This window comes from Cinclus cinclus, chromosome 4 (genome assembly GCF_963662255.1).
Source record: "Cinclus cinclus chromosome 4, bCinCin1.1, whole genome shotgun sequence".
NCBI lineage: Eukaryota > Metazoa > Chordata > Aves > Passeriformes > Cinclidae > Cinclus > Cinclus cinclus.
The window spans coordinates 45,709,948-45,733,878 of record NC_085049.1 but is presented as its reverse complement, the minus strand read 5'-3'; the positions used below and the strand labels follow the sequence as shown (position 1 = coordinate 45,733,878).

Sequence of the window (23,931 nt, the reverse complement as noted above, 5' to 3'; positions counted from 1 at the left end):
ATCGTCATTGTTGTGCCTGGCAATGCTAATTTCCTCCACACAGAAAGGGTGAGGAATCTCAAGTCGTTCCCAGGCTATATAGAGAGGCTGTGTTTGTGCAAGCTGTCCTGACTAGAAACCTTAGGAGCTCTCCTACTATCAGCAGGTTCCTCCTGAAACCTTGCTTGCCACTGAAAAGAAAGCAAACTCTTATTGGCCATGCTCAGCATATTATCTTCACTGTTAAAATATTTGCTCTCAATAGAGAAGGCAAAAGCAGATCATATTTAGCATAATAGCTAAGTAATAGCTTGGTATTTTTTCCTTTCTGAGGTCTGCTTTATTTCCATAATTTTCAGGGAGGTGCATCTGCAATATACAGTCATACAAATACCTTCATATCTGCAAACATATTCACCTCTCAACAAATAAACCTCCATACCTGACTCTCATGTATAGGCTGTATTCTTTACTTGGTATAGCACCAGTCAGCTTCCATTTGAGCTATAATGTACTGTAATGTATGAAGAAATGTATAAAGAAGGAGCTTGAAATGAGAGACACATGAAAAACCTTAATCTCAACAATAAATTAATTTACTTTGCATAAGAAAAATTATTTGGGACATTAGTGTCCTAGTTCAAGATATTGATGTAACAAATTTTCACTAGCAATGGTAATTGTGTGAAATGATGATATATAAAGCTTGCTGTAGAGTTACTTTCGTGTATCAGATGAAAAGTGGTTTCCACTTGCTGTGCTAAGTGTGAGTTTTTGCAAGATGGATGAAGATATGAGTGTAGAGTGCTGAGCAAAATATTTGTTTCAGCTGTACAAAGAAAACATGCAGAATTTGTAAAACCTGTGCCTCAAAACTGCACAATGTCTGAACAAATTGAAAATCCACCTGTGAAAGAGAGTCCACAGCAAAGGAGCTTCTGCCTGAATAACTGGTGAGAAACTTGGAAACAAAGCCATGGTTTTGGGGTTAGTAGGAGGAAAAACACATCTCATCTAGTGATCTAGGTACCCTCTGTGGTCACTGAAGAGCAGTAGTCACCTCCAGAGAGTGATCCATCCCATTTTGAGAGAATGAGATAAATCACTAATTGAAGGTGACCATCTCTAATTCTGTACTAATATTCTAGGACACAATCCTCTAAAGCTTTAGACACAAGGCACATAAGATTTTCATTAATTACTGCATTTAGTCAGAACAACTAAGTGGAATTTAGATAAATACATGGGGTCTATGAATGTCTCAGACATATATATATATGTATTATTTTATACAGAAGTTTATAGACTTCTGTTGTGTCAGCTGATTTTTGACATTGAGCTATGTACTATATCAATAATAAGCATTTGTTCTATCTTCAAAACTTACTAACAACGTCAACTGTTAAACAGGAAACGTATTTTGGGAAGAGTAAGTAAAGAATCTCGTATAGCTTTCTGCAAGAAGAGAGCACTAATACTGCCTGATGCATCCGATTACTCAGATAATGCAAATCTTGTTGTCAGTAATTATCTAGGACAATCTTGTTAACTCACTGTTTACAGCTCATGTCATATTTCATGTAATATTTTTCCCGGTTGGTCTATATATGGTCTACCCCTATATACATACAGCCAAGTAGATTTTGGAATTCAGAAATCCTACCTTTTACAGAGTTCACATAAGCTTCTTTGAAGATTGATTATTAGTTGAGTATTGGTACCATAGATAGGTTTTGGAAGAACTTAGGAAGATTTGGTGCTAACTAGGAGGATTTCAGTATATGAAGGCACATCCTGCAAGCCCTCTTAAAGTGTACCTCTCATGCTTGAGTCAGTAGAGACAGTCAATAGAGAGAGGGCAGGAGTAAAAAGGGCTTCTGGAATTGAAGCTTGGCTGTTATTATTCTTTACTGTTGTGTTATTGAGACCTTTAATGTGTAAATTTATAGGCATAGCTATATGGAGAAATACCCCAGAAGCAGAGTTGTACTAAAGCAACTGCACAAATATTTGAGAAATGTTAAATTGATTTTGTTCAGGGTCCAAATCCAGAGAATGTAAGGGCAGTAAATACCATGTCACCTGGGACAGCCTTCCTCCATTTGGCAGAACTGGGGACCAGGCTGCAATAGGTGCCATTTGTGGCAAGTTGAAAACATTGACTGTGATAAATCACAGGTGCCAGCCCCAGAGTGTGGGCAGATCCCACTCAGTTATAGAGATCCTCAGGAGCAGTCCCACAAAGCTTGGTCCCCGGTGGGCATGGACAGGGCATGCCAGGGGACAGGAGAGGGAATGGAAGGAAGCCCAAGCCTGCAGCCCTGTCGCAGGGGGAAGGACAAAGGCTGAAATCAAAAGTCATATGAGAGAATGTTTCTTGTATAAATTTCCTGTTTGTCAGGGAATATTTAGTTGGGAGTGGGGAGGGGCTGTGTTTGGTTGTTTCTGATACTGTGTGCTGTGAATTTTTACTGCTGGACATCATGAGGCTGGACACCAGACTCCTCATCCACTGCATCTGATGTTGGAACAGGTTTAAAATGTACCTACTAGAGAAGAATTTTCTTCTATGTCCAAGTAACAGCTTGAGGCAGTTTACTTTTTTTATTATGGTCCTGATATTTTATGTATTATTTTCTGTATGTCTGATAACTTTACCCCTCCTACTGCCACCTTTTTTCCCTTTTTACAGTTGAATTTCAAAAATATGTTAATTCCCCACTCCTTAAAACTGCTTGCATGAGCTTATCCCACCTGTATTTTCAAGGCTATTTTTAAAGCAGCAAAAAACAATATTTTTAAAAGATGCACAGCAACAGTGTTGAAAATAATCCATTGTATCTCACTAAATGTAGACACACTGTTAAATGAAAGTTATTTTCATGAACAGTCACATTTCATTGTCCACCCAGCACAAGTTGCCAATTCCAGTTCTGGGAAAGAGTCAAGAAAAATACTATTCTGGAGTGCTTGAAGGCTTTGTAGTGAGCGTTGCATGCTTACATTTATCAAGAAGTCTCAGGAGCTTACTCAACTATTGTTGATTGTCAGGGCACAATTGTGTATTTAGACTTTTCTTTTTCCCATATTAGCACTGAAAACTACACTCCCAGGGAGGGGCATGAACTGCAGATCTGGCAGATGATAGTAACTATATGTGTCACATGGGTAGACTGTGGAACTTGTGAACACTCTTTTTCTTACAAATTTGAGTATTTTATTGCCATTCTCGATCTCTACGGGGAGACAGCAAATTTAGGATGTTCGAGTAGTTCTGCAAAAGACAGGATTTGAATGAAACCAGTCAGAATGGCCAGCATTATTTCAGGAAATGTGGCTTTCACACACCTTGCACTATTAAGGTAATGAGCATCTATTTTTAGAAAAGTATTTATACAACTGAGGTGATTGAGTTCAATTCACTATTGGGTTATCGAGTAGCAATTTAAATATCACACCTCGTGGTAAAGCCTTGCATTTCACTGATTGTTTTTCTGGATCATTTTTAGTGGTATTTTCTGGAAGTAATACTTTATGGCAATTAATTATATTGAAGAGATTGTTTCAATTGGCTGCATTATGTAGGCTACTGTCTATCTACATGTGTACCGGTTGCTTCAGCATGAGTTTGTGAGGAAATACAAACAAGGTCTTTCTGGGATTCCTATTATTGTAGAACACTTCTCTTGGGGTTTGGGGTTTTTTTGTTTATTTTGTTGTTGTTGTTGTTTATTTGGTTGGTTATTGAGTTTTTATACCTGTGTACTGGATACTAAAACAGAAGGTTTCATTTAAGTGTTGGGGTATCTTTTTATTTAATGAATTACTTGGACTGGGCAGCATTATTTCAGAAAACGTGGCTTTCAAACACCTTACATTCTTAAGGGAATAAACACCCATTTCTGGAGAAGTATTTATACAACAGAAATATTTGTTTTCATATAGACTATGGAGATACTCTAATTGAAATTAATACTGAAGACTCAAAGATAAGCAAACCATTGCAGAGGAAAAATAAAATTATTTACCTTGTAAATACTATTTCTTCATCTCCTTTTTAGTAGATGCTTGTCAGATGAACTGCTGAGATAGTGTAACACTATTGATTCATTGAGAATTCTGTATACAATTTTTTTAGCTTTAGAAAGACCAAAGATTTTTTTTTAACACTAATTTCCAGAAAGTGATAAAGTAAAATAACTCAGGTTCTTCAAAATACTTTAACATGCACATTAAGCCAAATTGAATGCAGTAAGATCTAAAGACACATTTGCATGCTTTCTTGTATTAGGGCCCAGGAGTGTAAATAGGATGAAAAGTCTTGTGAGCAGAGGAAAAATTCTGAATCTCTCACTCAGAAGGAAATCTCATTTGGAAAGACAAAACTTCAAAAGTTTAATTTTAGAATTTTCTAGGGAAAAAACTTTAATTTTGAATGTGTTAAATAATTCCTATAACTGAACTTTACTGAGCTTTTAAGAATAAAAACAGCTGTGCAAATTGTTCTGTGGAAGAGAACTATGCTGTAAAACTCAGATCTTGAAAACTAAGCCTAAGTCATACAGTAAGAAAAATCTTATTTAGGAATACTTCTGAGATTAATAACACTTCAGTTGAATTCATTTGGATTTTGCAGGAAAGTACATTTTGTGTAATACTTAGATATGAATATGGCTCCAGGATCCAGTTGTTGATGACACTGATGCTTGCTTTCCAGAAATGTGTGCTTTATTGGCCAGAAAAAAGAGGAATCTATGGGAAGGTTGAAGTCCTTGTTAACAGTGTGCAAGAATGCAAAAACTACACTGTCCGTCAGCTTACAATAAAGGTAATAATCTGCATCTGAGAAGCATCATTCACAATTCTCTCTTTTCTTTATTGTTAAATGAAGTTAAAGTGTTGGCTTTTTAAAAAGATTTTATTTTTTTTAGGAGGAGTTATGACAGGTGCCCCTCTTGTGAGTTAACTCCCCATATTACAATCTCATGCTACCAAATTGGCCTACTGCTCCTGACAGAGCATTACAATAAATTATGTATTGGGAAAATTTGTTTAGTGTTTCAACCCCAGCATTGAGAAGTGAGCAGAAGTCATATCATCCAATACAAATTACCCTAGCCCATATTTAGCCCCTTGTTGAAGTAAGTGGTAGCAGACTGTTGGAGAGACTAACTGAACAAACTGGGATATCTTATTAATCTAGAAGGGCAGTTCTTCTGCATCTTTGACTTCAATACCCTTGTGATTTTAGTATCGGACCCTTATGATAATGACCTTAAAAGGTAGAAATACATGATAATCTAGTGATTCAGAAGCCCATATCAAGCTATTCTCTCTAGGTGTTGTAGCTGATATACCACAGACCTCTGACAATTCCCACATGACAATGCAATCATGAAGTCAGTAGTCAGGTGGACAAAACAGAACTTACACAGCCGGAAAACCAGCCAAGTTTTCAGGTGCACAAACCCTTCTTACACTGAGTGTCTGGAAGCACATCGGTTCCATCCATGGTTACATTCTCCAAGTCTAATATAAAAAATTGTTTAATCTCTTGTAACATTTTTCTTGTCTTTTCATCGTAACATTGTAAGAAATAAAAATAATACAATTATTCATATAAAATCTTTGTGTTATTCTCAGCAAGGGAGTCAGTCCCGCAGTGTGAAGCACTACTGGTACACATCCTGGCCCGACCACAAAACCCCCGACAGTGCCCAGCCTCTGCTGCAGCTCATGCTGGATGTGGAAGGGGACAGGGTGGAATCACCAGGCAGAGGGCCTGTCGTTGTGCACTGCAGGTAATTAGCCAGTCCTTCTCTTAACTGACTGCCTAAAGCAAGGCTACAGCAAACTGCATCAAATAGCCCTCCTAAAGTATGTGTTTGAGGAAGAGCACAATTCCCCAGTTCCTCTTCATGCTAACTGACTTTTTCAGTTCATATTTGAGGATATGAGTATTGATGAAAATTCCCTTGTTGTTAGCAGATCACTTCTGAACTGTTGTCTATTTCTGCTGATGAACTCTACTTTTGAAAGACCAGCTGGAAAAATTATTTTCCTTTTGTTTCTTATTTATGATTTGCTTACTTTTTTGTCTTGTTGTATGATTACATACCTAATCCAGATGCAGTGCCTGGTGACCAGTAGGCTATAATATTGCAAAGCAAGTCAGTTTTGAAGAGCAAGCATCAGGTACAAATTTGGAGACCAAAACATATCAGTACTACAATTTGCAGGCATTTTCACAAAAACAGTTGGTTGGATGTTCAAGAGCAAATTGTTGTTATTTTTGTTATTCAGTACTCAAGAATAAAGTTTTACACACATAAATTATAGTGCACAAGAGAATGACCTTCTAATAATTTTAATTTAGTTCTATTTTATTGCTTTATATTGATTCATTACCCCATGTTGCAATTTAAGTAATAGGAAGTAGCAGTTGATTTGTTATACTGGGGGAAAGAAGTAAATGAAGCAAAACAAAAAGTAAAAATAAAATCAGTATTTTCTTACTTGGTTTGTCTCATAACGGTGATAATACATCTCTTAGAGTTGGGATAATACTTCTTTCTTTTTTTTTTCCTAGAAGTACATTAAATCAGAACTTTTCATCTTGAACAACTTCTTTCCAGATCCATATTTAGGGGATTTAGAGAAATGGAAGACAGATTTGAACCACCCATAATTTTTGAAAACTAGAATATGATGAATAAGCAACTTTCCCAAATTTTATGCAGCTGCATTTATCAGGAATTGTAGTTTCCCTAACAATGCAGAAACCTGTGGATGCCTATTGAGAGTGACCTTTTTCTAGTATGGATCTTCAGTAGTGAAGGTCTTTAGAAGAATGGGATGTCTTTCTGAGATGAGTGATATGGCAGTAAAGTCTGTAAGCATGGGCAGGAATTTATTAATCATTAAAGAGAGATATCATCTCAATTGTGATTAAGATATCATCCCAGTTGTGATTAAAATTCATAGTTCTTCAGTCACAACCCAACTATATACGTTCATTACACTATGGTCTACAAATCTCACACTCCATTTTCCAGTCAGACCATATCTTCCCTTTTTGTCTGAGAGGGCTATGAAGATCTGGACCCCAAATTCATGTTTTAACTATTTTCCTCCAATTTTCCTGCCATTCTGCATGAAAGCCATGAGTTACACTGCATTCCAAATTACTTAAGCAAGAAACAGAGTGGGGCAGAAATTCTCAAAATTGTCGAGGCCTCAGGGATAAAAATAATGCCAAAATGGCTGTTTCCCAGCAGGCATCAAGAAAACCTGGGGAGCTATAGCACCAAATCCTTCACCATCCTGCAGAATCACAGGAGACAGAGAGTTAACTTCACCAGCATGGGTCTAGGTCCTTTTTGCCTTCATGGTTAGAAGTATAGTTAGCAGAACCCCTGTATACTTTGAGGGCTTTAAACATAAAGCCCTACTGAATTTTGTCTTTAGGTTGGCTTCTCCCCCTTTTCAGTTCATATCTCCATCATTTGCTTGAACTGAGCCAGAGAATACTCAGATTTTGTAGTGCTAATGAAGCTTGGTTTTCTTACTTGTTTGCAATCTGAAAAAATGTAAGCCTCACAATTACCCACAAATGGACTGCTGAAACAGTGCACACTTTCATTTCCCTCTATGAAAGTGAGCTGAGAAATCACCTTGGTGGACGTGCACCCAGGAACTGTGGGTTCTAGCAATTCCATGTTTCATATTTTTTGTGTGTTTTCATATCTATTTAATGTTTTCCACATAATTCCTTGATCTGTGAGCTTCATTCCCCTACTAAATTTTGCCTTTTTTTTTCAGTGCTGGTATAGGAAGAACTGGATGTTTTATTGCCACAGCCATTGGTTGTCAGCAGTTAAAGGAAGAGGGAGTTGTAGATGCATTGAGCATTGTCTGCCAGCTACGAGTGGATCGGTGAGTTCCAGAAGAACCACAAATCAGTCAATGATTCAGAAATCATTACCAAAATTATTTGGTAATGATCAGTAATGATTCAGTAATGATTCTGAAAACATTTTCACAGTTGAATATTACTTTACATGAAATGGCTGCCTTTGCTTTTGCTGACTTTTATGATCACATTAACTGAATATTCAAGGTAACATTTGTATTTAGGTCCTGAATAGGGAATCTCATTGTTTTCTGGGTGCAACGTCCAATGAATGAAATTTCCCTGAAATTACAACCCTGTAGTTGCTGGGCACTTGTCATTTCTCTTTCCCCTTCCCTAGAATTTTCTGATTGCTGTCTGCATTATCTAATTAGGACACAAGAGATGTGAGGCAGTCTGGAGGCAAGGGGTTTTCTTTGAGACTGGATTGACAAAGCAATCCAGGCTCTCTGAGGATGTAGTTTCTTTGAGCACTGGAAAAAGACAGATCTGGTACTGTTTCCTCAGCTGTGCTGGGGGTCCTTTTGAATTGAGTTGACAAATTTACCCAGCCTAAGAAAATACCAAGGCGTTTGTTCCAGACTTTTCTGAAGTCAGATCAATTCCCTGACTGCATTCACAGCTTGGGAGCAGGAACAGTGTAAGCCAGCATTGTTGCAGAGTGCTTTGTTTTGTGAAACCATGGCTGAAGAGGGATTTGTGTTTTAAAGGAGGATGTGGGTATTGTGCACAATGGAAACTTTGGTTGGGTTGTACTTTTCTTTCCTATTCTGCTTGGAGAAACAGGATTTTGTATAAAGCAAATAAACAGGATTGCACCAAGAATAGAAGAGTCTCTTCTGCTGTAGGTACAGGTCATATAATGTCCTTGCAAGTATCTTAACTGTTTCTGACATGCGTATCTTCTTTAAATGAAAAAAATCCATAAAGGTGCAAATGCTGAAAAAGAGCTTAGGTCAAAGGGTTAATACAGAATTTTTTGTGCTGTGAAGCGCTCTGAAAGGTACTGAAACTGTGAAGTGCAGAAGGACCAGAATCCATATAGTTGACTGTGTTTATGGATCATCTCCTCTGCCTTCCCTTCCCATATGGCTTCATCATACTAGATGTTGTAATATGATCTTTACAGGGCAGCATGAGCCACTTGGAGTGTAAAATTCTCCAAGGGGAGTTATTGACCTAAAAGTCTCAGCCACAAAATAAGAAGGAATAGCTGAGGGAAAAAATGCTTACTCTGTTTTAAATTACCAACTGCAAATTTCCAGCCCTCTTTTCTGAATATCTGTCTGTCTTATTGAGAAAGGTTTGAAGTGTTCTTTCCCACTTTAGTATTTCTATTATGAGAGAATTTTTCTTAATGCTTTTAAAATACATTATAGAGAAGTGGTCTCAGCTGCCTCTTTTAATATCCCTATTTCTGACATAAAAAAGCAACCTAGATTTTCAGCATTATTAACTGACAACACAGTTTTATTGAGTGGATCTGCCTAATGAACTTTCTTTTACATATTAGTATCCTAGATAAACTTGGATAGAGAATGGAAATCTGACCCAAATATAACACTTATAACAGCAATTTCCATGACACAAAGCTTGTTACAAGAATTGTTAAATATTGTGATTTGTACATTTTTTGTATTTTTTCAAGTTTCAGGTTACATAGATTACAGGGATCTTGCTTCATATTCTCAGGCATTGCCTGAGACAAAGAGTATGTCTCTGCTGTAATTTTTAAAGACATTCTTCTGGATAAAACTCAGTTACCAAAACCTGTCTTTTCCTTTTTTTTTTTTCCAATTGGCCATACTGCAGAATGAATCTCACTGACCTGGCAGTCAGTTTATAGTCACAATTATTAAAGCTTATCAGCCCCTAAGACTGCAGTAGCCACTGCCAGCCCTATCAGATGATGGGTCCATAAAGTGGCCAAGTGTCAGTGTTACATGGACAAAGCTCAATGAGACTGGCCTCCCTGTTGACACAGTGCTGACATGGTGGTCATTGGCAGCTGGTGTGTGAGACAGGGTCATTACACATGTCATTAAGCTGGAAAAATGAACTTAAATGAACCCACTAGACTTGGCCACAAGTGCTGGCTGTGGCCACTGTGCTGTTGCAGCACAGTTACTGGCACGGCCAATGGTAGCTGTGGGGTACAATCATGAGCAGATTAGGATCAGTGCTGAGGCTCTCTTTCTTTTTATGTTGGCCAGCAGCTGAGATCCAGATTTTTTATTTGTCCATCAGATTGCCCTAAAAAACAAAAACAAAACAAAACAAAACCAAAAAATTGAGCATTTAGCAAAAAGCTGAACAGAATGATTTTTATCTGACCACCAAGATCCAGCAACCTGGCTAGGTGGTACACTGAATATTTTATCCCTGGTATCCTATTTCCACTAGGTTCCTGGCCACTCTATCTTATGCTCAGAACTGCATCTTCCAAACACAGCTTACTGATGGAATGAGCACGCTCAGGGATGTCCACTCTCATGTGGATTTTTTATCACGGGTCCATGGCCACATTTGTACCAAAGTGAATCGAGCAATAGGAAAAAAGAAAGGAGTGGCTCACAAGTGGTGTTGTAGTGACTTACCAATACATTCCAATTGCCCAGCACATTCAATGAAAACCAAACAAGCATCCAGGCAAATTGCAGATGGTGGCAAAAAAGTTATGCTGGAAAATAGTTTAATTAATGGTCTGTGTAGCTCTCCCTGGAAACAGAGTTTTAAATAGCGCTCCAACAGGGATTGAGACAGAACAGAGCTGATCCTAGGTAGGGTATGTCCAGGTACCTTCTTAGCTGTTTAGTGTAAGTTAAGGGGTGAATGGATCTGACAGTAATTGTCAATGCTGAGCTGATATGAGAAAATGGACCATCCACTCAAAATATTGGCCCAGGATAGAAATACAGCCATGATCTGTGTGAATTTGTAAAAAGACAGACCCACAGGTCTGCTCAGCTTGCTTTTTTACCCAGTTTATTTTTAATATTTTGCAACAGAAACAGGAAATGTTTGATGTGAGGCATCTTCAAGACTTACTGTGACATCGAGAAACTTTGCACATTCTTAACCTTAAAGGCACATTCTTGGAATGACATCCGATAACTTTGCTCTTGGCTCCTCAGACAGGATGAAAAGAGTTTCCAGTGTGCGTCAATTCATTGTTTAAGTGTTTTGACTAATGGCCCCAGGTTAAAAAAAAAGTAATCCCAAACCCTGCATCACATTCATACTGGAGCAGACTGCATGCAGCTGCACTAGCAGCAAGCCAGAGGGCAGGGTAAAGGACTCTTTATGCATCCCCTGCTACCCAAGCCAAAATGGTCACAGTCCCTGAGCCCTCAGGATACCAGGGTCTGTTCTTCCAAGCATGAGCCCAAAGTCTCAAAGAAACAGAGACCCCAGCAGCTCACAGAGTAGCTGGCACTGCAGGCTGGCAGATAGACAAAGGCTGCACACCCAGAGGTGCTGTAGATGTGGCTATATCCCTTCTGGGCACTAAGGACATGGTAGTGGAAACCTCCCTCCTTGAGCAAATTTCCTCCTGAAATGCTCTTCCACACAGCCATTTCCACAAACCAGTGTCTTGGGGTCACGGATAATTCCCTGCTATTAAATGTGAGCCTTGCATAAGAACAATGGTAAGAAGGACTTGGGATACTGGTAGATGAAAAATTAGGCATGAGTCAGCAGTATGCACTTACAGCCCAGAAAGCCAAGTGTATCTTGGGCTGCATCCAAAGCACCGTGGCCAGCAGGGCCAGGGAGGGGATTGTGCTACTCTGCTCTGCTCTGGTGAGACCCCACCTGGAGGGGGTGCATCCAGCTCTGGGGTCCCCTGCTACAATGGATCCAGAGAAGGGCCATAAAAATGGTCAGAGGGACAGAACACATCTCCTGTGAAGAAAGTCTGGGAGAGATGGAGCTGTTCAGCCTGGAGAAGGATCTGGGAACATGTTCTTACTGCCTTTCAATTAAAAAGGGGGCTTATAAGAAAGACAGAGAAAGCTGTTTTACCAGGGTCTGTAGTGATAGGACAAGAGATAATGATTCAAAACTTAGAGAAAGTAAATTCAGATTAGATATTAGGAAGAAATTATTTACTTCCCCATCCTTAGAACTCTTTAAAGCCAGGTTGGATGGGGTTCTGAACAACCTGGTCTTAGGGGAAGGTATCCCTACCCATGGCAGAGCTAGGTGGTCTTTAAGGTCCCTACCAACCCAAACAATTTTGTGGTTCTATGGTTCAAGAAATCCCATGTATAATGGCACTGGCAAGGCTAAGTTGTCTGAACTTCTGAATAAGACTCACACACCCTTAAGCTGACAGAGATATGGACTGTTTGCTCATGCAAGGTTCAGAAACATCACAACCTCTGAACTGTGCTTGCTAACATAGGGCAGACATCGTGGTGCTGGGCTCAGCCCTCCCCACCCCCCATTCTTACACACACTTTCTTGGGGGTTTTGTGTGTTGCTTCAGCCCTGAAGAGGAAAGAGTGAGGATCTCCACCACGCAGCCTAGTGCAGCCAGAATTGTTTTAACCTGCCCTTTCTGCTAAGTGCTTCTCCCTGGATACCTTCCCTTCCTCCACCCCTTCCACACAGCGGAGCTAACCTGGGAAGTGCACTCCCTTAGAGAACATCTTGGGGGAACATTGATGAGGAAGGCAGGGAGAGAAGCTGTTTGGGAAGGGATTGCATGTGAAGAGCAGGACGCAGCAGCAAGGAGGAAGGAAGAAGCCTAGGCAGCACAGAGGACCAGAGCAAAGCCCTCCCATCACCTTTAGTATCTCACTGCATCTCCAGGCAGGGGACAAGCACAGAGGAAAGCAGCTGACGGCAACAGGCAGCCAAGAGTTATGAATTTGTGGATGTCTTTGTTGGTAAAGCTGTGAGTGCTGCATTTTGGGCTGGATAGGACCATTTAAGGGCCTGTGATTTTGTTCCTAGGAATAACATATCATAATAGCCATGTGGCTTACTGAAAGGTGTTCTATATTTGCCTGAGCTCATTGGAGGGATGCAGACCACTGGTCGCTCGATTAAAGAAGTAGGTATTCTTTTAATTATGATTCTCCTGCCACAGCCATTTAGCCATCCAGTAGCACTGAGGAAAATAAAAGGACCTTGTGTTGTAGATAACTTTCTCTAATACTGAAGGACAATACTTGTTGAGGAAATTTTACCATTTTTCAAATAGCTTGGCATGTTAGTACCATATTTGTTGTTAGGGATCTCATGAGATTTTCAGACCTGCTCCTGCAAGATATCTGGCTCCAACAGTGCTCTGGATCCAAATGCCTCAGGAATTGAAATGTTTCAATGAAGACCTAACTGAAGCTAGATGTGACACATATCTTAATGTATTCCTTCTCACTAAGGCCATTTAGTCTTTCATTATACCAAAGGTAACTAGCTGCTCCAGGGCATACTGAGGATGAACCAGGGGCTTGTTTCTAGCATCAGAGTAGATATATTTGAATATCCTAGCAGATGAGATAATAGAAGTAGAACTAAGTAAACTTGAGGCCTTGCTCCATGAGAAGGTAGACCTCAAGTACCTCAGTATTGACAGAAAGAGGCTCAGTTTAAATTCAGAGCTAAATGGTAACACTATCATATCTACCTCCTGTAGTACATCCCCTTCTTACCACACTGAAACTGGCACTGGAGATGTGGAGCTTGATCCTCATACCTGAAAATTTGATTGTTATCAGATGAATGTGTAAAATGTAGGCATTTAATCCAAACTGGCTGCACTTAGTTCTTTTTATGGTTAGGTTAAACTCTTCTGCATTGTTGGTAGTGGAATGTTTCACTGCTGTAAAATTTTGTAGGTGGTGGCTGTTCAGACAGGATGCATTGTAGGCGTTAGAAAGAGGACAGGAAGAGCTGTTCTCTGCACAGGCCATCTGCAGGTCACAGAAGGTTACATTTTTAGTAAAATACAAAAATGAAAGGCCAGATTCTGTCTATTTCCTTGCTCCATCAGTGGTAATGCTGCATCCATGTATCTGGCCTTCCTTGCTCAAGTGATTGAGCAAAATCTTCTTTGAGTATACTGAATTTGAATTGTGGGTTTTAATACTATAGACACCAGATGTTTTATTCTCTAGTTCTTACTCTGGTGAAACTGGGAATTTTTCATGTTGGACATGTGCTGGGTGACATAAGTTATGAAGAAAGTAATTTTGCTCTGACAAAAACCTCCCACTTACTCAAGCAAACTAAGTCAAAATCTGAGAAAAGGGCTTGTGTCATCTGGTGGTCATGGGGCTGGCAGGAGCTGGAGGGTGTTGCAGTCTTAATAAATAAGATTTCAATGCAGTGTGTTTCCTTTCCAGGGGTGGAATGGTTCAGACCAGCGAGCAGTATGAATTTGTGCACCATGCACTGAGTCTGTATGAAAGCAGACTTTCTGCAGAAGCTGTCCAGTGAAGCCAAGGCGGGTAGAACAAAATGTCAGTCTCTTGAGGTAATTTGCTTCATTACCTACCAGCAGCTTCTTCAAGGAGTTTACTGCAGTGGGAGAGATGGCTTTGAGGCCAACTTCCGAAAGGATTGTGGATGGTTTGGCAAAAGTACAGAGATTGCTGGACCCTTACTATATATGAATGTATTGTGAGCTTCCCAAAAATGATTTATAAAGAAGGTACTGTACTGAAACTACACATGGATTTTGTGTATGTATCTAAAGGTGGGTTTAATTCTGTAATGCTGATATCTGCCATATGGAATGTATGTATGTGCTACTGCTGCAGTCAGGTGGACATTGGGACTTCTACAGAAGAAATGTTTTAACAAGTGTATAAAAGCTTTGACGTTTGCAAACTGTCTTGTGAATGGACTGTCAACTGTACTGTAAAGTGCTATTACTGATTATGTGGTGAGCTTGTTTCTTGGCCACATAATATTCTTGCTGCTAAAATTGCAAGTGTTCAACTATGGATTAAAAAAAAGGAGTTAATAAAAAAATAAAATCTTGTTTTTGAAAATATTCAAAAGCAGTTAATATTTTATATGGAAATACATGTTCTTCATACTATTAACTATTAAATGTGTATTTACTGTAGGTCTTACAGAGCAGTTGCAGAGCACAATGTCTGTTATTCAGTGTGTATGTATCTACCCTATACTGTTGATTGTCTTAAAACATGCTTCTGCTACAGACCTGAATCCAGTGTATTTGTAAATTGTGTAAGTCATTCAACTTTTAAAAGAAACTTTGTAGCATATATGAAATGGTTAAGGATTTTAAATATTTGTCTGTCTTTTATTAATACAGAAATTTTTGCATATGTTGTTTATCTGCTCTATTTCTTTCAGTAAGAGATAGATGCCTTTAGTGATACGGACTCTTCCATGACAGGTTATACAAGAAAGAAAATGCTGCTATGACTCTTTCTTTTATTGTTCTGTAAAAGTTTGTTTTTAAGAGATATGTGAAGTTGGCATTATGGCTTACAGCACTGGGAGGTCTGTTTACAAGGTATAATGAGTTTTTAATGCAGTGATGTTGACTTTGCTTCATACTGCTAATAAATTACCTTAATATAAAACATTAACTGAAGTCTCTGTTCTTGCCTAGAGTAGTTCATGCACATACTCTTGTATCCCCACAAACAAGGCTCAGACCAGCACAATTTGGTCAGCCTCCACCATGGCTTCAGACCACTTGGGAACCAATCTAGAGGACACAGGCAATCCCCAGCTGACATAGAGCAAGGTGCACCACCTGATGGGAAGGCAAACCCAGCATCACTTGATTCCTCAGGGGAAGTTTCTGTAAGACCTGGTACAGATGCCAGAGCTTTGCCTCTTCCTCTTCCCCTTCCTGCTCACCCTCCACTTAGCTTTTAGAACTCGTGGAGTTAGAAATATATTTAGATTTTTCTTGACTGTGTATAGTTACAAAAACTTCATGGTTTTCCCTGCATAATATAGAATATACTTAGTCTGCACGGTCCAGATGACCTGTAGATTTGTAATTGTTCACAGGCAACAAATTGCACAAAAGTATGATCCCCCTTTTTTTAGTCTAAAGAGATTCAATAAAATCTCTTGTAATTTCACAGGTGCTTGAAAACTTCTCTTTTGCTTGTATTTTTCCAAAATAAACCAACTAGTAAACTGAAGAATCATATGAAAGGACAAAGTGCTGTAAAACCCCCCAAAACAATTGAATAGAAGGAAGTGCTCGTCACTGACTTTTTCCCCCATGAAGGCACATTTCCTTCCTAGCCTTCGCTTCACTTATCTGAGGTGGGTTTTTTTAAGAGAAGCATGGGGAGTTGCTAGAGGGAAAATGGATTCCTTATTTCACGTCCTGGTTTCTACCTATCTTGCCTTGACATTCTCAGGTAAGTGTCTCTCCCCACTTCCCCTCTGCTGAATTGCTCTTTCTGCCACTGAGCAGAGCCCTCTGGCACAGCCAGTGATTTACGAAAACCGAGTCACCTCTTCTCTGGGCTTCATACCAGAGGAACGAGGGGCAGGGCCAACACAGCCCATTCTGTTTAGATTCCTTTCCAAAGGAAAATAAATGTCTTCGTCTATGCTGGAAATACTTCTTTTTTTAAGAACATCTCCTGATAGACAATCCAGGAGCTGAGGTTTTGGGACAAATGCTTCAGAGGGGAAATTCCTATCTTTTATTCATATTTTATGAAACTTCAGAGAGAAGAACTTTCTGTAATGCTTAGTTAGAAAGTTCCCAGGTCTGTAAAAACAGGGGAATGATAACATCAATTGAGGGCAATAAATACACATTTGGTTTAGCACTTTGTAACAAATGGGGCTGGAAATATTTGAGTAACTGAAATTAAAAACAAAGAACAACCTAAACATGATATGGCAGGGAGGCTGCATTTGAAATAACCAGTTCTGTGTTCTCTAACAAGTGTGCATATTGCATTGGTAACTTTCTGAGATTTTGATTAATGCACTGTAATTTTCTTCATTTGAGTAGCTAGTGTTGATCTATAAGTGTGGTGACACAGAGAACTAATCTTATGTGAATTGGAATGGTCACAAAGCTAACAGCTAGAGACATTGGAGTAAATCCAGTAAAACAGATGTACTTCCTATCAGTAAAGAACCTCCATTCCTGGAACACAGGCACCGAGGGACACATTGATTTGTGAATATCCTCCTATGTGTTTCCCTCAGAAGCATTATGAATTTTACTGAAACAACGTTTAGGCAGTAAATTATATTTTTAAATGTCTGTGTTGTGGAACTGAAACAGAGACGGAGAACTCATGTAGATCTCTGTATGCTTTCCAGCAGGGAAAATGAGGAACTGATGTTGGAAGTTAATATCTCTTGTATTTCTTTTATGTCCAGTTTATTTTTTTCTTATTTTTATATATAATGAAAGTCAATATAACTCTGCCACAATAGCTTGGGGTTTTACATTTTCATTATTTACATTACCAGCACATGCATCATGTGGGTGTTGTGTTTGAAGGGATTTTTTTAAATAGGTTCAACTTATGGCAAGTTTCATGAAAAGTTCAAGGTGCAGAAAGTGGGAAGAGAGATTTATTTGATTATGTATTTTAAATCATTGAGAATTTGCTTTTTGTCAGGAAAACTTGTAATCTATAATATTTTTCTGGAATTTTCCTTTTCCAGAAGGGTTTCTGATTATCCATGTCCAGAAGCAGCAGTGTCTTTCAGAAAAGAGAGGAGTCATTATGGAAAAGTGCAATATGACCAGCCTGAACCAGAAGTGGCAGTGGATGGCAGATGACAGGCTCCTCCATGTGAGGTCTGCCCAGTGCCTGAGCATCTCTACGCTCTCTGCTCTGTTGTCTCGCAGCATCATTGTCGATTGTCCCCAGGCAGTCAGGTGGAATTGCCACGAGGATGGGCTCCTGAAGGTGGCCAACAGCTCTCTTTTCCTCACAAAACAAGGTCAGAAGGTAATGGCCAAGCGGAGTAAAAAATACCTTCATACATGGATGCAGCTAAAAGCCAGCGAGACTGGAAAACCTGTTTATGTAAATCTGTGCTCAAAGCAAGGTGAGTTATTCCTTAAAAAAAATATCCTGGGAGTTTTGGTGACAAAAATGTCTCTGTTAGCTAACTCAAATGTAAAAAGTTATGATATATTATTCATACAGAAGAATGGTTTTCGCAGTTGAAAATTGTTTTGAGAGCTATTAAAGATCAGCTGGGATGAGTGCTGTCTTTATCACAGCTGGTGGAGTTTTTAAGCCACTTTATATTTTCAGGATGTCTCTCCTTTTGAATACTCCCAAACTTTGTATCAATGTGCTTATATGTAATCTCAGCACACTATTATTGTGTCATTTCCTTTTTCCATTTCTAAACTGTGGGTACTGGTTCCTAGTAATTTTCAAAAATGTGGATGCAAAGAAGTTCTCCTCCCCATTCATTTTATCATACAAATCCAGATTCAGTCTGTCAAGAGCAAGAAGACATCTGAAAATCAGATGCAATTATTTCTCTGATTACCCTAAATTCATGATTAGAACAGTCATGGCTTACACATTTACATGTTTATTCATTATTATGTGCGTAATTTTGCTCTTAGATGCCATATACATGAGAACATTCAAAATCCCGAGAATAATGAACTGAATCAAAAGTCTCAGAAATTCTTGGAATAGTACCTTGAAGTGCAAAGGTGCACATACCTACAGACACATAGCAGTATATCTGTGTAGTTATGGGTTTTCATATCCATGGCAAAACAGAAGGAACAGTGGTTTGAATACTGCTTGATAATTCTTTCTTCAATATCCCATTGTCAGTCCTTCCTGGCAATCCTGTTAATATTGTCCTTGTGCACTATTAAGCAGATCTTTATAGTAAATAAGAACAACCTACAGGCATCTTTTTTACTGTTAATTATTGTCTTTACAGGGTTAAAAAATGTTTTGTGGCCCAAAACTGTTGCATGTGGACAAGTTTTTAGAATATTTAGTCCAAAATCCTCATTCTTTCTACACTCCTAGTTATTGTAAGGCAGGATACCATTGTTTTCAGCAAATTTGTACTTGCAGAGCTCTACTTACAGGACCAGGACTACTCGCCTGAATGGAGGTATGAAAGGACATCTTGCAGAACCAGGGAATGGAAAAGTGGTCATGATGCCATCCCAGCTCTCACATATATGTTAGAGATTAAAAGGGCAAAATAATTTGAAGTACTGTGGGGTGCATACGGCTTGCATATTCAAAGGCACTATGAACAGTTCAGATGAGGTACATAGGTAGTGTTATTTCGTTTAGATAGCTGGATGGAGTGTGGCCTAACAAAGTTAAAGTAACCTTACACAATTTTCTTTATCATCCTCAGAGGTGAAGCAATTTAAGACCAATAAGCACTAAGAGAATTGTCATGGGATATTATAGCACCTTCTCATCTATTTACTGTGCTGAAATTCTCTCCATAGACAGGCCTGTAAATCTTTTATAAGAGTGTTACTTATTTTTGACAGCTCTGAGAAGCTCTGCTGAAAAATCAACAAAAAAACATTATAATCCTCAATACATAACTAAGAATTGTAGGAATATAAGAAGCTCATAATGTGGAAATAGTGCAAAGAGATTAATTTTTCAAACAGTAGTAAGTACTATGAGAACAATGTCTATTGCCCCCAGTTCTGGTCATGGCATCCATATACATGTCAAAATTTTCAATACTGAACGTGTAAAATTAGTCTTCCAAGAACATCTATCTGCTTTCAGTGCAAGCAGAAGTGGATCAGCCTAAAATAACATATTTGGTCTATATTTAGCTGAGCTAGTGAGAAATTGAGCAAAATCTTTGGAGCTGAAATGGCTGTAAGCTTTTCTATTCCTGACTAAGACCACATTACCCTCTGTTTTCACAGTACTCATAAAAATATTTATATTTTGGCATAGGACTAGCTCACTAAATTGCATCCCAAACATCAACCCAGATAGAGTACAACTCCAAACCAAATAACTGCAACTACCTTTTATTCTGGACCTTACTCAAATATCAAACATGATTTTTCTGAGCCTGGGGAAAGTCTGAGCTTGGATTTGGATTTCAAATCAGCCATCTGAGATGTGTTTGGATTTACATGTTTTGTAACGGTCCTGACCTAAATGACTGTGGAAATCAGGATCATTTTGGGAATATAACCTTTCTCTGCTTACTCAGAGGTAATTCCAAATCTTGCAGCAAACAGTCCTTCTCACACAAACTCATGTTTGAATCTGGCCTCTAGCTGAAACAGCTAACATGAAGAATGGTCATAAGGCATCAGTATCCCTTGAGAAAGTGAGACTTTGTTTCCCACCAGATTCACAAGGACATTCTGGGCAGAGGAGAAAAAAAAATCTCTGTAATGCTAAAGCCTTCTTTTCACCAGCTCAGTTGGGTTCAGAGCTTCTCTAAGCTGAGAAACCAGGAGAAGGAACAGGAATGGAAACAGGCAAGAGAAAAACATGGGGCAGGTGAAGAGGTAGAAGGCAGGATAACTGAAAAGAGCAAAGACTGTTGTATGTAAATAACACTTGGGGAACAAATGTCCACCACTAATGCTGACACACTAACCCTGATGTCAGTCCTGAGCTGCATAAGCAATTCTTACAAGTTTCTTTTGTTCTGGGTAGGTTAATTTCAATAAAATATCCGATTAAGAACAGACGCAATGCTATGTGGCACCTTGAATATTACCAGCAAACCTAAAAACCACTGCTGACCAAAAATTTTTCACTAAGTAGAGAATTACTTCAAGTGAGGAGACACAAGGCCAAGCTGTATGCTGCAGTTATGCACTGAGATTGTCACACAGGCTGTAGAGCAGTCCAGATGCAGAAGCTGACATGACCTTCTGTAATATAATGCTCTTTGTAGCATTTCTCTTCTATTATATCATATGTGGTAGTGACAACCCTAAACCTGTGGATATTGAGACATTCAAAATGAGTAGATGATTTTGTGGAGAATTTGCTTACTGTTGTGTGCCAAGCACTGAAGAACCATAGTGGGATCTACAAAGATATAAAACATGTTGTACAAGGAATTCAAATAACAACTAGAACGTCTTTCTATCTCTTGTTTGTTTCCAGTCTGGAATAGACAAAATACCACATACCAGGTATGAACTGAAGTCTGATGTGCCATCTTATGCTGTTCCTTCCCCCTTTTCTACCCTTGGTTCTTGTCCAGGGTCATTTCTTTCACATGAGCTTCTCTCTTCCCCCTTATCCCCTTTTCAGTTTAGCTGCTTCCTAATCAGAACTTCTGCTAATTACATTCACATCCCTCTGCTGATGCTTGAGATGGAGTGCAAAAGAGATCAGAGCAGTGCACACTCCAAGCATGTTCTAAACCACTGAAGCAGCAGTAGCAACTGCAGAACATGGGAAGGGAAGACTCATACACCTTCTTAGGACTCTTGGGGAGGTGGAAAAGCACCAAAGAAAGGTGGCAGAAGCAAAGAAAAGGCAGCAACTCTTACCTATTTTTGAAATAGTGTAAATTAAATACCTTTAGATTTAAAGCTTTCCACACTTTTAGTGTTTTTTTAGATACTGCAATAATCCATCCGTAAGTTCACCACTGATTGTGATATTTTGTGTAACATTTACAATTTTCTTGAGGATAAATTAGAACAGTGATAAACAATATTTTCATTCCACCTTTAGGTTGACTCAAAACATTTTTCCTAAAATATATTCACTGAAATTCATTTTAATCTCTCCAAGTTATTTTATAGGGTTTTGTAAGTATAAGAGTTTGCTAACATCTATGTGAACCCATGAAATATCAAAAATTACTTAAATCTCCTTTGTTTGGTCAAAGAAATACATGGCTGACTACTTTTGTTGAGCTCCACCTGGACAAAGAGGGGCATCAATGTCAGATCCTTGGACATAATTACAAGACCTTGTACACAATCCAATGGCACACTGGTAGAAGCTCAAAGATAAATGTGGGTTTAGATTTTCTAAAAAGAAATGGAGAAATCTGCAGTGTAGCCTAAGTCTCTGGGTTTTGTAAATTTTCAAATTCTCAGTAAGTCACAGCACAAAGAATATAGAGCAAAACCAGCTCAGCTACTTCCATAAAGAAAAAATGGAACAATAGGCACAGCTTCCCAGAGCAATCAGACAAGTCCTGCTTTATGACTTCATCTTCTGCTAGTGCTAACAAAGACACCAATTCCAAACAACTATACTGGTATTTTTCATTATTACATTCTCTCCCTTTGTTTTGTATGCACTTCATGTAGAAGCTGGGGTGGGTTTGAACTTCTAGGTGTCTAAATGTAGGTGCCTGAAGGAAGGGATTACTTCACTTATCTCAACAAGCTGCTTTTTGTCATTTGAGATGCTCCACAATATTCCACCTAATCTCTGGCTGCCAGCCCAGAAAGACATAGGTCTCCCATGAGTGTCATGAGAGCCCTTGGCAGATGCCTCAGATGCCCTAGGGCAGTTCAGATTCCACTAGGTTTAGGCAACTAAACCAAGAACTACATAATTCCTGAGTACTTGAGCTCTCTTCAGTAGAGGTGCAAACCATGAAGTTAACGGAGTCTAGATGCCCTTCCAGTGGCCAAAACCTCACTTCAAGGTGAGCTGGAACTACCCATAGTGTCAGAAATGGGCCTGGGGCATCAATGGTGTTATCGTCATAGCTACATGGATGTTCTGCTACTGCTGATGCTGTAAGAACCTTTCAGTGGCTACATCAGCATTTCAAAAAGAAGCAAGTAAAAGAGCAGCTCAGTATTAGACTGGAGTTTGGAGACACCTCTCTGGCATAAAATACAAAGGAGATACTAATTTCTACAACATTCAAATAAAGAAGGTAAAAATTTTCAAGCAGCACAGATTTTGCAGGTTTTAAAAGTCACATTGAATGGGAAAGAAAGAACATTTAGTGGATTTTGTTCTTCTGTCATACTCCTACATACAACACAAATCTGAATTACCCTTTTTTTTTTTACAAGTAGTTAGACAACTAAAAAGATAATTCATTTTGTCCTGCACATAAAGAGATTTTAAAGCAACCCCTTCTTGTTTCAAGTCTTGCAGTGAGTTAGATGCACTCTTACAGAGTATTTTGTATCTTATACACTAAGTATCTGATTCAATTATGTTTCACTAGCAGTTCAGCCTCAGTTTTCTGAAACTGTGCTCTAATATAGTAGGCAGATCTGTAAAATGTAAGCTATTTCAGAAATCTGCACTGTGCCAGCTCAGCTAAGGCTGAAAGCACCACTGTAGGGCTCTCAGTTCTTGACAATTAACCAGCACTTTTGCTCTTCATACATGCAAATGTATGGAAGTCCCTTCTTGTAAGCAGCCTGCTGCTGTGTGAGTGGATGTGGTTTGCAGTACACCCAGTGGATGAAATATGCAGTTAGTCAGAGCATCATCATTTCTCCTAGGTGTGCTACTGATTATTACAATATTATGTTCACACACTGTATATCATGCAGCCACCAGTGATCATCAATGTCAGTGCTGCTGTTCTGTTCCCAAGAACAGTTATATGACTGATTTTCACAGAGGCTGCTGGAACAATGCTACAGGCATCTGAAAAATACCACTGCTGAGATTTATGTGATGTCCAGAGAGGAGGTGATATTTTTCTGGTTAAAAAATTTGGAACTCCAGTTGTGTAGAAATCTGCTACATGGGTCATACAATATGCAGCTTTCTTTTTTAGGTGCCTGCTACTGAAGAAGGGCTATGAGGGTCCTTATGCTAGGATCACAATTGTGGTTTTACTCAGAATATAAATGTGGATTATGAGTTTCTGATAGTGGGTAACAGATATGAACCCCATTAGTCAGTCCACTGTAGGATATATGAAAAATACTGGCACATATATCTGAAGTTCCAGTATGGCATAGTGCAATACACAAGTCAATTCCATCCATAGGTTACAGGTAACAGACTATAACCAGTATTTTCTGGAAAAGATCCTTTAGCTGGAAACCCAGAGTAGCCCAAAGCTTAACAAGAAAGGTGGGGTCATGCAATGATCAAATGCTTGTTCATGGAACT

The 23,931-nt window shown here is 38.9% G+C and overlaps 2 protein-coding genes across 3 annotated transcripts in view; both read left to right on the top strand.

The window, feature by feature from the left end:
* PTPRR (protein tyrosine phosphatase receptor type R) overlaps positions 1-14,341 on the top strand; it is a 124,211-nt gene extending 109,870 nt beyond the window's left edge. The window contains exons 10-13 of the mRNA XM_062491198.1: positions 4,697-4,807; positions 5,623-5,780; positions 7,801-7,914; positions 14,248-14,341. Coding sequence (XP_062347182.1) covers positions 4,697-4,807; positions 5,623-5,780; positions 7,801-7,914; positions 14,248-14,341 — 477 coding nt within the window. The remainder of the gene's footprint in view (positions 1-4,696; positions 4,808-5,622; positions 5,781-7,800; positions 7,915-14,247) is intronic.
* Positions 14,342-16,208: 1,867 nt separating this feature from the next.
* The window catches only part of PTPRB (protein tyrosine phosphatase receptor type B), a 58,834-nt gene continuing 51,111 nt past the window's right edge, over positions 16,209-23,931 (top strand). For both annotated transcript variants that reach the window (XM_062491197.1, XM_062491196.1), the window contains exons 1-2: positions 16,209-16,263; positions 17,540-17,929. In XM_062491197.1, the coding sequence (XP_062347181.1) occupies positions 16,209-16,263; positions 17,540-17,929 (445 nt within the window). The remainder of the gene's footprint in view (positions 16,264-17,539; positions 17,930-23,931) is intronic.